This window comes from Pleurodeles waltl, chromosome 9 (assembly GCF_031143425.1).
Source record: "Pleurodeles waltl isolate 20211129_DDA chromosome 9, aPleWal1.hap1.20221129, whole genome shotgun sequence".
Classification (NCBI taxonomy): Eukaryota; Metazoa; Chordata; class Amphibia; order Caudata; family Salamandridae; genus Pleurodeles; species Pleurodeles waltl.
The window spans coordinates 820,345,955-820,363,231 of NC_090448.1; the positions used below are offsets into that span (position 1 = coordinate 820,345,955).

At 44.9% G+C, this 17,277-nt stretch overlaps 1 protein-coding gene across 1 annotated transcript in view; it reads left to right on the forward strand.

Annotated features, from left to right (window-relative positions):
• Window positions 1-17,277, forward strand: part of RAB4B (RAB4B, member RAS oncogene family) — a 152,130-nt gene that overhangs the window by 105,566 nt on the left and 29,287 nt on the right. Inside the window, exon 5 of the mRNA XM_069208109.1 lies at window positions 5,641-5,795. Coding sequence (XP_069064210.1) covers window positions 5,641-5,795 — 155 coding nt within the window. The remainder of the gene's footprint in view (window positions 1-5,640; window positions 5,796-17,277) is intronic.

Genomic DNA, 17,277 nt, shown 5'->3' on the forward strand with positions numbered 1-17,277 from the left:
GTGAAACTCATTTCTAATGTGTAAATATAGTAAAGCAGAAAGTCCTGCATAGATTCAATCTAAGATATTCCACCAAGACCATATTCAATTTGTAAGTCATGAATCCATAATTGGCAAAACAACCACTACTTGTAGTTGACATGAAACGTGTTTTTATTCATAAGTGAAATATTTTTTAAGTGCTAGGGCAGTAAGCTGGTGATAAATGCACCCCAAGTGAAATGAACCAAAAGCAAAAAAGAAGTATGCAATAATATGAAATGATTGGTATATTGAGGCACAGTTTTAGCCAGAAAAATGTTTTGTAATGCAAATGTCCATACAGGATTGCTTCTATGTGAGATGAAAGACACAGAGGTCTGTCTTTACAAATGTCAATGGCGTTTCGACCCATTCATGGATGCCAGGGTGTCATCAGTACAGAAATAAACCTGGTGGATGGTTGCCATTTTGATAGGGCTCCAAAATAATAAGGTCTGTCTTGTAAGGACTGCTGCACTAAAGGGAACAGAAGGTATCCTCATGTAGAAAAAACACCAGGGTGTTTGATTTAAAAATAAAAATAAAATACTCATGCAGAAAACTTGACTAGCAATAAGTAGCTGTATTACCCCGGTGTGGATGCTTGCTAAATGTTACAGTGTGATTAATGGCGAACTCCCGATCAGAGATGCCGCGACAGAGCAAACGCCATTGTAGTCCGACTTGTTCTCATTGAGCTCCAGGTTGATGTCTCGTGGTGGTGTCATCAGGCTCGTTCAGATCCTCTAGATTCGTCAGTGTAAACAATTGTCTGGTCTTCTCTTTGTCTCAAAATATTGCTTACCCTCGTCCAGTTGCATGACCAAGACTTCACCATGCCCACTTTGGTGCCTTCTCTACAGTTCGATGTCCAATATTGTCTAATAATGGAAAGGGTTATATTCGGAACTACCAGAAGTGTTGCACCAAATATCCATAGGCAGACCTCCATCAGGTATGCAACCTCTGTCTATCTCTGGAGCTCAGCAATGCCTCCTGTGCTGCTTGCCTTACGTAATAAAAAAGCCTTGTACTAACCTCCGGCTTGACACCTCACATGCGTCTCCATGGCACAACAACAGAGCAACAGTACTCTCAATCTCTGCAGTAAATGCTAGAAGAGAACCCCCTGCTCTGAAGTCAGTGAGCTGCTGTCTCCCCAACATCATTCACCAAAGATGGCAGCAGTGAATAAAACCACGCACCCCCATCTACATTCCCAGCACTGAGCAGAGGCCATGCTTCGCCCACAAGGGAGTTGAGCTTCAAGCCCAAAAGCCTGTCAAGAGGTTTCAGGTCCACCACTGTCGGAAAGCAATGGTCGACACCACACTTCGGACCCAGCGCCCACCCAGTGTAGAAGCACATACCAAAACCATGCATTTCGGCTCTGACTGCCCTTTTGGCGCCAGCTTCAAAGACATCCTCGAGGCCCTCTTCAGACTCGAGATCCTCGGAGCTGAAATCCACCTCAGTGCCACCAGCCCAAACAACCATATTTGGTGCTGAAACACTCCACCCAAAGTGCCATCCTTCTCTGCCTCTGGAGATCGAGATCAGCCCATCTTCCAACGCCTCAGGATGAGCTTGACTCCTGCCACCAGAAGATTGTCATCCAAACCCCAGACTAGTCAGATCTTCGCTCAGCCTTCTCCAAAAGCAAAGACTCTGCTCCTCCAACAAGGAACCTGACCTTTGAGGAGGCCTTCAACCAACCAGTGGAGCCTGTGCCTAAGATCCTACAGCGTTGTGATTAACCACCACCTACTCTGCCTGGTCTACCTCCAGCTCACCTTTCCACTACTCCCTCTTTGCCTTCTTCTCCCTCTCTCCACCCCACAATTTGCTGTCCCATCATTTCACTCTGCACAGGGGTGACCACATTCTGGGTTTAAAGGAGACAGTCCAAGATCTCCTCGTGATCCTTAAGACATGCCCTGAGATCCACACCCTCTGTACAACCTGTGGGGACGATTGGCACCAACTAATCTTGGGATACTGATCCCGGCCTGTACCCCATAAAGCCTTCTCCGCACAATGACACCACCTCCTACCGTGAGGACCTCCATAGGGTGATCACATACTATAAGGCAGAGATGCATAATTTATCGAAGGATGGTTTCTTGCTTGAGACAATCTCTTCCACCCAGCACTCCATGCAGTACCTCCCCATGCTTAAGAGAATGGTTAAGCCTGTTCTCAACATCTTTAAGGAGCCTGTAAAGGAAATATAAGATGTCCCTCTCTGACCCAATATACAGTAGGGGACAACTTTCACCAGAGTCCTTTGTCTGTTCACCTGCAAGCATGCCATCTCCCAGGGCACGGGTGATGCACCACCTCCAGACAGGGAAAGTAAGAAGCTAGACGCAGCAGTTAAACCTGTTCCAACCAGGGTGTGGCCCATTGGTGCATTGCCAACTGTTGGTGTGCTTTCCCAGTACGACTGTACATTGTAACGATATTGGGGAGCTTCTTATGCACCTCAAGTACCAGTTCAAAAAGAGCAGACAAGAACTTTTGACAGAGGACAAGCTAATCTCCCACACCAATATTTGGTGTGCCCTTAAAGCTGCTGACACTGCAGCCCGCGGGGTAAATTCAAGTGTCCTTTTTTGCTGACCCGCCTGGATGCATGTTCCTGCTTAAGACCAGAAGTCCAGTAGCACCTCAACCTGCCCTTTGATGGAGAGCACCTCTTTGGACCGCAGGTTAACCAGATGCTCAAAAAGTTGGACGCTCATATTGCAAAGGCCATGGGAGCACTACAAACACCTTCGACCCATGGATCCTTTTGTTGATTTCAGTGCCGCAGAGGTTCTAGGACCGTCTCCGAGGTGGCATCCACCTCTTTTCAAAAACAGCAAGTGCAGCAGATCCCTCTCTCGGGCTACCACAGAGGAGGGTTACAAGGACATTACCTCTAGAGGCAGAGACGGGCCCACCACAGGGGCCGCCCTTGCAAAGCAGTGACTTGCTTGTGTTTCCTTAGGAGACACAACACCTGTTGGGCAAGACTACAGAATGTCTGTCCCAGTGCTTGCAAATCACCTCGGACCAGTGGGTCCTCAACATCATAAGCAACATTTACTGTTTGGTAGTCCCAAACACAGCACCAAACATCCCTTCCTGCAAACTGACCCTCTCCCCAGAACATCAGCACCTCCTTCAAAAGAAAGTGGTGGAACTTCCTTGTAAATGAGCCATAGAGGTTGTGCCGCTCCACTTCTGCGGCAAGGGACAAGGGAGTATATTGTCTTTGCTTTCTCATTCCCTAGAAGGGCAGGTCTCACGCGCCCATACTCGACCTCAGACTCTTCAACATATACATCCTGTCGGAGCACTTCTACATGGTGATGTTTCTGATGTCATCCCTCAGCTACACCAGGTCAGCTTCATGACTGCCTTCGACCTGAATGATGCCAACAACCACTTCCCAGTACACTATGCACATTGCCGGCTCCTCCACTTCATGGCAAGTGGCCTGCATCACCATGTCCTTTAGGGTCAACCGAGCCCCCAGGTGTTCACAAAGTGTCTTGCTGTGTCAGTTGCTCTTTTCAGAAGAAACAGTGTCTGTCTTCAGTTACTTAGGCGACTGGTTTATCAAGAATGCAACCCAACAGCAATACTTGGCTTATCCACAGGCCACCATAGAGCTATACGGTCTAGGATTTACAGCCAGTACCACAAAGTCCTACCTCCATCCCCTTTAAATTTTGCCCTTCTTGGGGGTGGATGTAACTCTGTCATCAAGAAAGCCTATCCCAGCCCTTCAAGGGTGCGATTTTCAAACCACTGCTCCCTCTTTTTCAGCTAGGTCCTTAAATAAGTAGTGCTTAGGACAGTCATGTGCATCCTCTGCATGATGGCCTCTTGTATTCACATATGTTCCAGAGCCAGGTTACACCTGCACCCGTTGCAGGAGTGCCTAGCCGCAAAGTGGTCACAATCATGGGCTCACTAGGAGAATTGAGTGTTAATATGGGGCTGCACTCATCTCACTCCATTGGTGGAATAGCAAATCCTGTTACAAGGTCAGCCCTTTTGGGACCCAGGTTGTCGGGTAACCATCACTACGAACACTTCCTCACAGGATGGGGGTGGCACTTATAGGATTTGATCATCCGAGCAATGCGGACGCCCCACCAACTTGATTTTCACATCAGCTACCTGGAGCTCTTAGTCATCCAGCTAGCCCTCAAGGCTAAATCCAGCACATGATAGTCCTCATTCGCAACATGACTGCCATGTTCTACATACAGAAGCAAGGCAGCACTCACTTGCCACAGTTTTCTGTGTTAGTCCAGAACATTTGGTGATGGGGCACTCCATCGCAGGGTTTCTCCAGTGGCGGAGAACCTACCGGGTGCAGACAATAATTTTGCAGACCTGATAAACAGGATGCAGCAACAAGTCTACCAGTGGGAGCTCCACCCAGAAGTTCTACTCCCATACTTCGTCAGCGGAGTTCTCTGACGTAGACCTCTGTGCCACCACCACAAAATCAAAGTGCCCAAACTTTGCCTCCAGGTACCCACGGTCCTTGAGCCATGTACTCTGAATGAACTGGTCAGAAATATTTGCCTATGCTTTTCTGCCTCTCCCACTTCTTGTGTTTGTAGTTGGGAAGCTTCAACAAACATCCCTCACTCTCATTCTGGCAGCCCAGGTCTGGGACGAGCAGCCCTGGTTCACCATCCTCCTCTAGCTCTTCAGTGCCTCACAAGAGGCCACCCAGCAGGCTAGACCATCTCACACAGAGCCACGGCTCACTTACACATCGAAGCCCAAGCAGGTATTTATAATTGATTTGGTTCCTTAGGTCTTAGAATTTGTCTATCTCAGTGTAAATTAAACAACAAGGTCATTCAGCCACAGTTTTCTCACAACTGCAGTGTGGATCGGGCTATGACGGCCTAATTTTCCATGTATGTTTGCTGTCGCTTATCTCTCAAGCCTCTTTATGCTAGTCATTGCTGTCTCAAATTGGTTCTCGATACGAAAGTCCCAAATTGCATTAAGTGTACCCATCGCACCAAGATAACTGCATGCATTGACGAACTCCCATAAAAATTAGTCTAAATTCCATTTACATTTGTGGTGACGCTGCCCCGCTTTTCACAGTTCCAGTTTTTGTGAAACTAATAATAGTGGTACTTTCCTTAATCTTAGATTCTTGATAATAACTATGTGCTTCTCTTAAAATTGTTGGTGTTACAAATCCCTGAAGAGTTTTTCTGGCAGTTCATGAAGTGGCAATAATTCATATCTCTGAGGGAGTCCCATAGCCCCCAACTTCTTTTTTATCTTTTGGAAAGTCTATCCTTTCCATTTTAAAGTTTTTAGAATCCCCTTTTGAGGTCAATACTCACCATGAAAAAAATAAAATGTGTGATACCCCCCATGTTGGCAGCTGTGGTTTCTTGTCTAAGAGAAGGTACTAGACCAATGGGTCAGCCAGCAACTGTTTCTCAACTGTGATCTCAAAACAAGGTCTTTGTTACTGTAGTCTGACGATGGTTAGACCTTTATTCGATATTTTAACTAAAATCATTTTTTAAATTTCTATTTTCGTTTTCTTTGTTTTTTGTCATCGTTGTTGTATTGGTATGAAAGCCGGGAGACATACAACGCTTTGACTAATTGGTTGACAGATGCACGGACCCTGGCCAGCCCTAATATAGCCATTATTTTGTGTGGAAATAAGAAGGATCTCGATGCAGATCGCGAAGTTACATTTTTAGAGGCCTCTCGGTTCGCACAAGAAAGCGGTAAGTTTTGCCAAAAGTACCTTTATGTTTTCAACATTGAAATAATACATTTTCTATTGGAAGATATAGCATTTGAGTTACTTACTTCAAATAAAAAACAATATAATTGTTAACTTTTTAAAGGACGTTTGCAGTGGTCACTACTTTGTTCCTTTCAGAGTTCATCTTGGGCCAAAACTCTAAAATTAAGGCGGATAGCATTTTTTTGTTGCGTGATCACGTGTTTACTTTTCATCTGTCAATAAATTATTCCCTTTAATTGTTTTAAAACATTGTAATCTGCAACGGTATTTTACAGGAATCAGTACCTTGTTTTGTTATTCTCTGCTCAGACTTTCTGAAGGCCTGAGTAAAATGTAAATAATGCCAAGGAATTTAAAAATATCACATTGTGTGAAATTTTTCTAAGCTTCATTGCATTACAAGACGTTGTATGAATTGTGACTGTAGGAGGATAGTTTGCCTAGAAAATGTCACGAAAATTTTGCTTTTCTGCTGAAACCAATCTCCTGCCAGTTACCGGCAAACCAAATTTAATGAACTTTTCGCAGTTACAAAAAAAACAAAAACATATTTTCACGCCCTGCTGGTTTCTATATTGTGTCTATATGCGTTGCAAATAGTATTTTCTGGCTGAACTTTTTTTTATTTTATTTTTTTTAACAAAAAGCTTTTACATTCCAATTTCAAACGTAGCATTGGTCATAAAATGCGTATAGTGAGCTAGAAAATACAGACCTAATGAGGCTAGCTGGGAGCGTCACTCCCAGACAATTGTACGGGTATATAGGTGGAGGTTTTATTCCCAAAACTTTGAAGTCGTTAGTTTCAACACAGCGACTGTTAAAACCGATCATTTTAACTGGGTGTTTGATTCTGTCTCATTTTGTAAAAATAAATGTTTTCGATGTAGCCCTGGAAGTGCCGTTAAATCAGACAGCAGTTAACTGTTACAGCCGCGAGAGAGCGCTCAAACAATTTATTCAAATAATGAGTGTTTCGGTCCTTACTGTAGGGCTCCGTGAAGTTGGTGAGTTGTCAATGGGGATCAGTGAAAAGTTATAAAACGCTTAGCACAGGCACTAACTAGTGCCGCTGCTTGTAGTTCATAGTAACACTAGGTCAGTATAATATTTTTTATCCTGTTTGTGATTTCTTTTTTGTTTTACCTGACAAAATTGTTCATGTAGCCAACACTTATTAAATTATGACCGTTTCAAATATGAATTGTGAGCTAGGTTTATTATAGCTGGTAAGACATCTGCTGTGTTCGAATCCCTGCAGAATTAGCCAAGCCTTCCAACTCTTCTTCAGCACAGAGTACTGTCAAACTGAGTAATTATGGCACCTAGTATGTATAGCACTTACAGGTGACCAAACCGTGATATGAGGAGCTAAAAACACGTTATTTTCAAATGGATACTTCTAACCACAGAGTCCTAAACTTTATAGTATCACCATACGGTACACTTGATCTGGAGGTTTTTATCCCATATAGCTCCTGCGGGCCCTAAGGTGGTGTTATGCGGCACTGCATCAACTTCGATCTGCCCTGAAATTGACAGCCGGAGTCCCATAGAAATGTCAACCAAGCATATGGACATCAGTCTTTCTTGCTTCGATTTCATAGATGTCTGTAATATATCTTCACGAGGCAAGTCTTTGGCGTTTGGCTTTGGGCCACGATTCCAAGCCATGCGGGAAGTTTGCCCTTATGCACCTGGAGGCGGTCTGGGATTGTGAAGACAAGCTGTCCATTGCCAAACAGCACAGGAAATTGCTTAAAACCCTCCTAAAGTAGAGAGCATTGACACATTCACACTTTCTAGGCCACTCCCCCAACAGGTCATCATCAAGGTCCAAGAAGAAAAGTAAGAAGGCCAAGCAGGATGCATTCCAGCATTGCCACTCGTTCGCGAGACTTCTTAGAGGGAATCAGTGTGCCCTTGTATTCCGTTCCTGGTCACACACTGAGTGGCCGATCCCACCGCAGATCCAGATCCATCTTGAATTTGTTGGGCCATTGGCAACATCTCAATGGATTGAGGCTTTTACAGAAGCTCTTTTTTTGCTTCTTTGGCACCCTGACAGCTCCATCTGGCAAGGCCACAGGCCCTCAAGATCTGTGGAGGTCTCTAGTAGGATTACCTCCAGCACATCTGTTCTTGGTGCTACCAGTGTCTCTTGAACCTGTTTTAGGTTCATCTCCAAATCTGAAGCCAACTCCACATATGACCCACACCTATTCCTGCCACATTTTTTCCAGCCCATTTGCTGCAGACCCCAGAGGACGCCTCTCTGACTCAGAACCGAATCCATCTCGAACGTTACCAACCACAGTTCACTCTGATGCAGGCAAAACGTGCCTAGAAGATGCACTCCAGAACAGGTTACCCTCTTTTTTTGACACAACACCCTACCTCCGAAATCCTGGTAGTTCAGGCACCCACTAGCATGATTAACCTTAACTCATGCCCTATGATCTCCCCAGATAAAGTCGAAGAGAATTGAGAAAATCCAGAAACGTGTTTTCATAGGCTGGCCTCGCCTTTCGATCTGTTAGTATCAGCTGCTTCCCGGATAGCTTCTCCCACACACTTTGGTACATGGTTGCTGAGATCTTGCCAGCATTCCCAGAGGAATTCCATACCAACCTGGCGCAGATCATTCGGGATGTCCAGGATGTCGCCAGATATTTCTTCAGGTCCAGCCTGGAGATAACTGTTTAGGCAGAGCAGTCAGGACTAGCGTGATACTCCAGAGCCATGCACGCATGAGGTCCCCATACTTCCCGAATGACATTCAGGTATCACTCATGGACATGCAATTCGAAGGGCCTTATTTGGCAAGAAGGCATATTTCCCATAAAGCGCTTTAAAGAAAGCCGAGCTGCAGCACTCTCCCTCGATCTCTCCACACCCTTGAGGCAGTATCTCCTAAAGTTTTGCCCCTTACGAATCCTCACCAGAGGTTTTGCATACAGTTGACACCACAATCTATTCCCCATCAACGGGCACCCCAGTCCTTTGTGGTTTCTGATCAAGCAGACTTCGTCCATGCCCGCATGGGCAACAAGCCTCCCAGTCCTCTGTCCCTCTGGCAGTAGCCTCAGAGTGCTTTAGGTTGTCTTTTGTGGCACACGACCACTCTTGGGGGAGACAGAATTAGTCCCTTGCTTCACGTCTGGCTGGCCATACCATCCCCCATGGGGGTCCTGCAGATAGTTCAACAGGGCTACGCACTGCTGTTCCTTTCTGACATGCACATCAGAGTGGCTTTTAAAGGAAGACTTGTCAATTTTGCTGCAGGAAGTTCAGGATGCTTTTACGAAAGAAGGCATATAGAGGAACCTAGCCTCGGAAGTCTGAATTAGAGGTTATTCTCTTATTTTCTAGTGCTGAAAAAGGATGTAGGCCCTTGTTTTATTTTGCATCAGAACTCTACATTTCTTACAGCAGAAGGACAAATTAAAAATGCTTATGCTTCCACAGTTTCTGTCTGCCCTGGATCAAGGAGACTGGATGCTAGCACTGGACATGCAGTGGGCTTATTTCCATATTCCCACCCATAGGTGCTACTTGAAGTTCAAACATTTTTAGTTTCCTGTGCCCTCTTTCGGAATCACCAGTGCTCCGCAATTGTTTATGAAGGATGAAGGTGATGTCAATATCCCCTACTGTTTTGCCCCTGTATTTTGCTCCTTGGTGCAGGGATCCACCTCCAGCTCCCCTTGAGGATTCGGAACCAAACACCAGGGAAACTTCAACAGGGATGTAGGGAGGTACTGGGCTACCTAGACCCTGCTTCAAAAGAGAGGAGTGTCTAACTGTTCAGGTGGTTCATTGAAGTAGCCCTTACTCAAGGAAGATGCTCAGAAGACAAAGGCTCTGGAAGAGCTGAGATGAGCCCAAGATGCCTGCAGTGTGAGCGGAACAATGTACCCCCGTAGACACAGGGTATTCGGGAACACATGTCCAGTTGATTTCCAATTCAGAAGTTCAAAAAGCTATGCAGTGTAGTCTGCAGCTCACACAAAAAAATAACTAACTATACCGGTTAACAGAAGATCGCAAGTGGTGGGCACATATCTTGTTTTAGGTTGTGGGTTTTATGCTGGGTCTGACAAAGACTTAAACCACAAGATCCATCAAGCCGTAAAAGCTGGAACACAATCTCCGCCTTCTCGACTGGTGCTACCATTGCCTCCTCTCATATTCTTTTTGTGTCAGACAGCTCGCGCACCAGTTGGCAGGGCCAGAGCAGGTCAGGACCAATACTACTTTTAGAGCCATCAGTGCAGCGCACTCTGCCGGCAGAATGCAGGCACTGTCAGCACCGCCAGCACCGCCAACAGTTTGAAGCAACAGAAATGACACTGCACAACTTGGAATTCCACAAAGGGGGGAAACAGGATCCCCACCGACAGGGGAGTGGGGAGAAATGAGTCCTGCTCGGCAGTTCTTTGGGACCCTACAGATAATTGACTTCTCCGAAGGAACATTACGAGGGCATTATATTAATAATGCTGTTGGTTGTGCATGGACTCCTGTGTCCTTTTATACCTTAACTCCTCCCTGAGGAAGCCTTGGACTGCGCTACTCTGAAGGGTACTTGGTTTCAGTTTTGAGTTCTAAATTGAAAATGAGTACCAGTACACTAGTGGTAAAAGGCTCCGACACCATCCTAACCCAGTCACTCCTGACTGAACGGGACTCCTGAAATCGTTCCCACAGTTAGAAATAACTTTGTTGTTCAGCCTACAAATGTTGTCTGCAGTATGATAAAATGGCAGGTTTATAATCAAGGGGCCAATACAGAAACTAAAACAAATTAATCTGGAACCATGAGTTTAAGACCGTTTTACAAACAGGATTATAAGTGGGGCGGGTCCCTCTGAGTCTCAGATCTAACAATAATTACAAACTGTCATTGAAACGAGTCCCTATCGGACATACTTGAAGTTGCAGGGAAAAACACAGATCGATTTCTGAACAATGACTATTAAAATCATGGATGCAGTACATGTCAGTGATGTAGTTATTTGTAACATTTCACGAGTTCTACTTAATCTTGCATTTTCTAAGAGTGCTTCCTTTTTCCTGGATTTTTGATTAGTGCGTACTGAACTAAGTCGTCTCTTGGTATCATGTGGGTTGGGGTTGTGGATGGGTGGGTGTTTAAAACTGCCGCTCTTCTGAGTTATGGAGTGGAGGCTGAAGGCAGTGCTGCCTCTCGCAGCATCTATGAGTGGGTCATAAAGGTGTTCTGGATACATGCTCATCCATTCCTTGGCTTCTCTGCAGATAGCGTAGAACAGTGGTCACGTGTCACTTGTAAATGTGATTCGATAAGGGTGTATGAAGGAAACACATAGATGTCGAAAGTAAAAGAAAGTGCAGTACTCACAAGTAAGTGGATGAGTATGAGGGTGGTGTGAAGTAAAGCAGCTGCAAGGAGTACTTGTAGGACAGAATTAAAAATGGGTGCTTAAGAGAAAGGAGATTCTGCTGGCGGATTTCAGAAAGCTGTGGGGATAAAAAGGATGTGCCTGTCTCAGTCTGCAGGGGGAAATGGTATGGGGGGAAGAGTTGAAGTGATGGAGACACTCCGAAAACCACTTACCCTTTCACGGATCTTAGTTAATAGTCTCACATTATCAGAATTCAAACATTTTCAAGTCTAATTATTAACAACAAAACAAATGCTATTTCTCATGTATGACATACTGCTAACAAGCACAGGCAAAAGACAACAGATCCCTGGCTTGCAGGCAGTGCTTAATTTGTAACTAAAAACGTGCTGGTACGGTGCCCAAAGCCCCCCTTTTAAACACGCGGGCGCTGCAATTTAATGTGGGAACACAGAATACTGAGGCAGCGAAATTCTGAAGCCATCTCGGGCCTCTTCAATCCATATAAAGCCACTCCCTGTCCCTTCAGCTCACTCTTGTGGCTTTCTCCCTTTGTGACGCTTTTTCTCTTTTACCTTCATCCGTCTTTCCCATATGTGTCTTTTGCTCTCAGCAAATGCTTGAGGCACAAGAATAAACCCCGGACCTCAAAAATAAGTGCCGGTGCTCAGCACCGGAAACAACAAGTGCAAATTAAGCACTAGTTGTAGGTGCATTCCAGTTACTGTGGGATATGCCCTGATGCCATAACCGAAAGCTAACAGACACAAATACTGGTCGGTGGCACGCTACGGGAAGCACGGTATTTTGGTGTGCATGTTTTAACCCACACCTTTGCTTACATAGGCCGTGCATCTTGGAAAAATTCCTAATTAAGCTTCTCAGCCGCCACCCCTCTTAGAGACGCCCCCACTTTTTCCATCCCACTTAAAACCCTAATTGCAAGCAGTAGAATAAAACTGTGCTAGATGGGTATATCTAGTACTTCATTTGCTCCACCGGCACTTGTTTCTGGTGACCTGGAACCTTCTTACTGGTTCTGCTTGGGCCACCTCAATCAAGAAAATGTTCCCTCGCTGCCGCTTCTGTCGCCTCGGGCATTTTTTGTTGCCTCTCCGAGAATTAGGCTGCTGCTTAGCTGGGCCGGAGTGGGTTATAAACAGCAGGGCTGCATGTGTGTTGAGTTATAATTCCCCCTGGCAATGTGGCACATAAATGACTATTCCTTGCATGCTACGAAAGGGCAGCAGTGTCAATTAGCTTCTGTGTGCTACCCGCCCTGCTTCTGCCCCTATTGTGCCAATGCTCCAAACTGGGCAGGTGCTGTGCCGCTGGCTGGAGTGTAGCCCCTGCCTTGGCGTCTGGGTGGTCTCAGTGGTGAAGTTTGACCCAGCAGCCACTCCCCTCGGACAGGTGTACTAGAGTCAGCTGTACAGTGGCAGCACACACGGTGACTGCACAGACAGGGCAGCTCGCATAGGCCTGGCTGAGGCTGTCACCTGTGCAGGTAGCAGAACAGGCCTAGATCAAGAATGACCTGAGCCCTCTCAGTTGCCGGAATCACAGTCAGCCTTGAAGCAGGAGCAGTCTGGAGTAGCAGCAGAAGGACTCCACAGAACGGAGGCTGCCCTGCTCTGTTTCACAGAAAATTAGCTGCTCATAAAACCGAGCACAAATACATAAGGTGCACCTTCCCTAAGGAATATTCCGAAATGTGTCACCAAGATGGTACCCTTCAAAGGCCTAAAGTCTTGGACCGTGGCAGTGCATTTACTGGGTCCTGGCCGGAGTCGGATAGCAGGCCTCTCCGGTGACGGGCTCCTCCATAGCTGCAACATCAGCGTCCAAAAGGGAATGACTGTCTTATACAGAGATTGTGGGAAATAGGCTATCGCTACAGCCAGTGAAAGGCTGGGGCAGAGTCGGCCACTTGTTGGACCGGAAAACGCCTGTCAGGCCGAAGATGGAACAGTTCGAAGTTCCCCAAAATAGCATTGACTTAATCTGGTCACCGTGGTCCTTGTGGGGTGAGCAGGAGTTCCGGTTTAATTCCCTGGACTCTCTCCTGGTTCTACAAATATCATTAAGGTGCCAGGCAAAGTATAACCACCCTTTGGAGGAATGTGGCAAGTGCTCGCACGTAGTGCCCCCTGCTCCAAAGTACTCGCGCCTGAGCTACCGCTGGAGAGGACAGCTGGCCTCATGGAATGTGTGATAGCATTTTAAGTAATGCATGTTTTATAGGGATTTAACCATGTCTACCTATCAGTCTTTTTGCAAAAAAGTAGCCTACAACTTCGGTGTTGTCACTCTACATTGACGGTTACGCAATACAGGCCGAGTAATACTTCTGTTGACTGCCCTGCGCAGCTTTTCTCTCCCCGCAGTCCTTCATGGACCATACACCATAGAACAGTTCACCCTTCGCCTCAGTACACCCACTGGACAGCCAGCATGCCGGGAAATGTGCAGCCCCGCCTCTTCCGGACGTCTGGGGAAGCTGAAGCAGGGTTTTACAAGCAGTTCTTTAAGGGCAGATTCTGCTACCTGCAATCAGAGTGAAAGGGAGTGCTCATATTCTGATGTGTCAGAAGTGGGGTGTGAGTAAATAGGCCTGTTTGTTGGGAGCATATGGTTCCCGTACACGTTACATGGTATTTTCTCATGAGGATGAGAAGGGGATTTCTGCAAGCTTGGCGGGCGGGTGCATGCTGTCTCTTCTCTCTCCAAAGCGTGGCGCTACTGCCTAAAACTCAATGAAGAAACCATCATACAGAAGACCGTTACAGAGAAATCTATGTTCAGAGAAACAGCTGTCAGTGAAATGTGTTGTAGAGGAATGTCTTTTATATAAATAAGCACAGAGAAGCATCAACACTTTTAAATAACAAAAGGCTCTGAAAACAAAATTACTAAAAATGAATCACATTCCGGGAACTTAATTCATCCATTACTTATTGTCCGCGGCCTGAGCATGTAAGACTGGTGTAATGTCTGCTCTCCGATTCCGTAAGATCTGTTATTGAACAGTAGCATTGAGTATGAGCGTGTAAGATTTATGTAGCTCTAATTTCTATGGGATGTGTCTGTTAAATCTGTACAATATTTGATTTCTGAGCCTTGCTCCTTCCAAGTAGACTCTTAGGAAGTTCTTGGATTGGGCAGGATGGATAACGAAACTAGGAGGCTAGTTTATTAAATTATATGTCATGTGAAGTTGCATAATCACACTTTTTAACTGCCTCTAGTTTATATAGCTCCTTAGCCAATTTTAGGGCCGTTGTGCTACATAATTAGGGCTCCCGGTTTTATGTTTTTTAACATTTCCGTCTGTATTTATCTATTTATTCTTTGGCCATCTTATCAGTATTTATTTATGTATATTTTGTGTTCTGTGAGTAAATGAAGGTGTAAAACGGTATATTTCCACATTTATTTAACTAATAAACGTGCGCTTATACTTTGACGCCTGTTGTGTTTTAGCAAATTAAGCAGCACATTGAGCATAACACCCGCAGATAGATATTAGCATTATACTACAAATGCTTGTTGACGTATGTTGCAGTGTAAGGAATTCTCATCTTGTTTTTAACTCTCCATGCCATCTATCTGCCCTGAGGTTGGCTTGTCACAGATGAAAACAGTACAGAAAGTCACTCAAAAGAAACAGATTTTTCTGTATATTTCCATTAAAAAAATAAAATAAAATACAGACATGAAACGCTTTGTTTTCTGTCTATTTCTCTGTAAAAATCTGTAAAAACTGAAAACAGGGAGTCTTAAACATAATCCAAAAGGAAATGCCCAAATAACCTTGGAGAGAGAAATCCTTTCCCGACAGTCCACAATATTATTGAAAATCTTTATTAGAGCAGCTTCAGAAACTCTGGATGCTTAGTCCATTTATCAAGAAATTGTGCAGTAAAATGCACTATCTGGCACTTTTTTCTTTCTCGGGGGAGGAACCCGGCATCCCCACAAAACAAACATTCAATGTTAAATTGTACTCACACAGTTTGTTCACTTGTGCAATCCTACTTGGAGAAGCTATTTACGTCCTGCCACTTCAGCTGCCGTCATTGATTGAAGATGGTCTAGTCCTAGTACACAAAATAGTGGTTGTTGTCACAGTGCACTGGGTGCAGGGATTAATTTGTGCTTGTTGTTTCCGGTGCTGAGCACTGGCACTTATTTTTGAGGGCCGGGGCTTATTCTTCTGCCTCAAGAATTTGCTGCGAGCAAAAGACACATATGGGACAGACGGATGAAAGGAAAAACGAAAAAGCGTCACAAGGAGAGAAAGTAGAAAGTTGCAAGAAAAGGAGAGAAAGTAGAAAGTTGCAAGAGTGAGCTGAAGGGGCAGGGTATGGCTTTATGTGGATTGAAGAGGCCCCAGATGGCTTTAGGATTACGCTGCCTGAGTATTTCGTGTTCCCACATTTAATTGCAGCAACCGCATGTTTGAGGAGGGCTTTGGGCACTGGCACCTTTTTATTTACAAATTAAGCACTGACTGGGTGGCACCAGTAGTGGAAGTGGGCCGCCCCGGCGGTGCTGTCCTAAGAAATATTTTGAGCCTCTCACTTATTTTTATATGAATGAAGCACTGGACCTAGATACATACATACTCAGTGTTGTTGTTGAATGCATATAAACCTGTTTTGCCGCCTGCGAAAACAGGGCTAGCATCGTGCATTACTGAAAACAAATCAGGATGCAAAATTAAGTACTGTTTTGCCCAGGTTACTTTTATTTAGACCCGCATTTTGGCACACTACAAATTCGCCATTTCAAGCAGAACACCACAGCTAACAACCAGAGCTGAAAACCTACTCTGAGTTGAAGTCAGAGTAGATATTTCACTTTAAGTCGAAGTATAACAGCGTATAACTGTACAAAGGTATATCCTGAATGATACTGGCATCCTAATGGACCTTGCCATCAACTTTCCTATTGGCTCCAAGTACACATTTGGAACTATGCATGACTTTAAACTAAAGAGATGATTGCCGTATCACGCAATCCAGCCTACCAACAAAATACCTCTATGGACATAGTGGAAGAAAATAATCAAAATGAGACTCCCTGTCAGCAGCAGGTGCATCATTTGTTACCTCTTTGACATATCATGTCTCATTGCCTTCAACTCCAGTCTCGCAACTAAAGACGGAAAAGGGAGGGTGTTAGCATTTGTGAAGTATCCATTCCAGTCTATGGCCTATTAAGTTGCAAAATAGAGCAATCCAATGATAGATGCGTGATGCCGAGTGCAACAATTCAGAGCCACCCAGTTACAAAGAAAATCAGTTTGTAGTTAAGGCAAGATTCAGAATAAAAAGTGAGTCACCACCCACGTGCAGAATAAAAATAACCCCGGCCTTGCACCAACATACAAAATGGAACAATGCATATGTTTCAGCGGGATGCTCTGTAACGAGATGCCATATAAGGTGTTCATAGATACTACCATGACACAAAACAATTAATTGCTAAGACTTTGGTGCAAAATACGCACGGTAAGGTGTCAGAGATCCTGTGTGGGAGTACCAAGAGCCAGACAAATGCATAGGTAAGAGGTGAATTAGTTTAACCCCTTAACTGCCAGGCCTTTCCCCCCCTCCTGTGCCAGGCCTTTTTTTGTCTATTTGGGACAGTCCGCGCTTAGGCCTTCATAACTTTTTGTCCACGTTAGCTACCCACGCCAAATTTGCTGCCTTTTTTTCCTAACATCCTAGGGATTCTTGAGGTACCCAGAGTTTGTGGGTTCCCCTGGAGGAGACCAACAAATTAGCTAAAATACAGCTAAAATTTCATGTTTAAAAAAAATAAAAATGCGAAAAAACGACTGTAGAAGAAAGCTTGTGGTATTTTTCCCTGGAAAGGGCATCAACGAAGGGATTGCGGTGCTAAAATCACCATCTTCCCAGCTTTCAGGGACAAGCAGACTTGAATTGGAAAACCCAACTTTTCAACACAATTTTGTAATTTTACTGGGACATACCCCATTTTTACGATTTTTTTTTTTTGTGTGCTTTCAGCCTCCTTCCAGTTAGTGACAGAAAACAGTGCTGG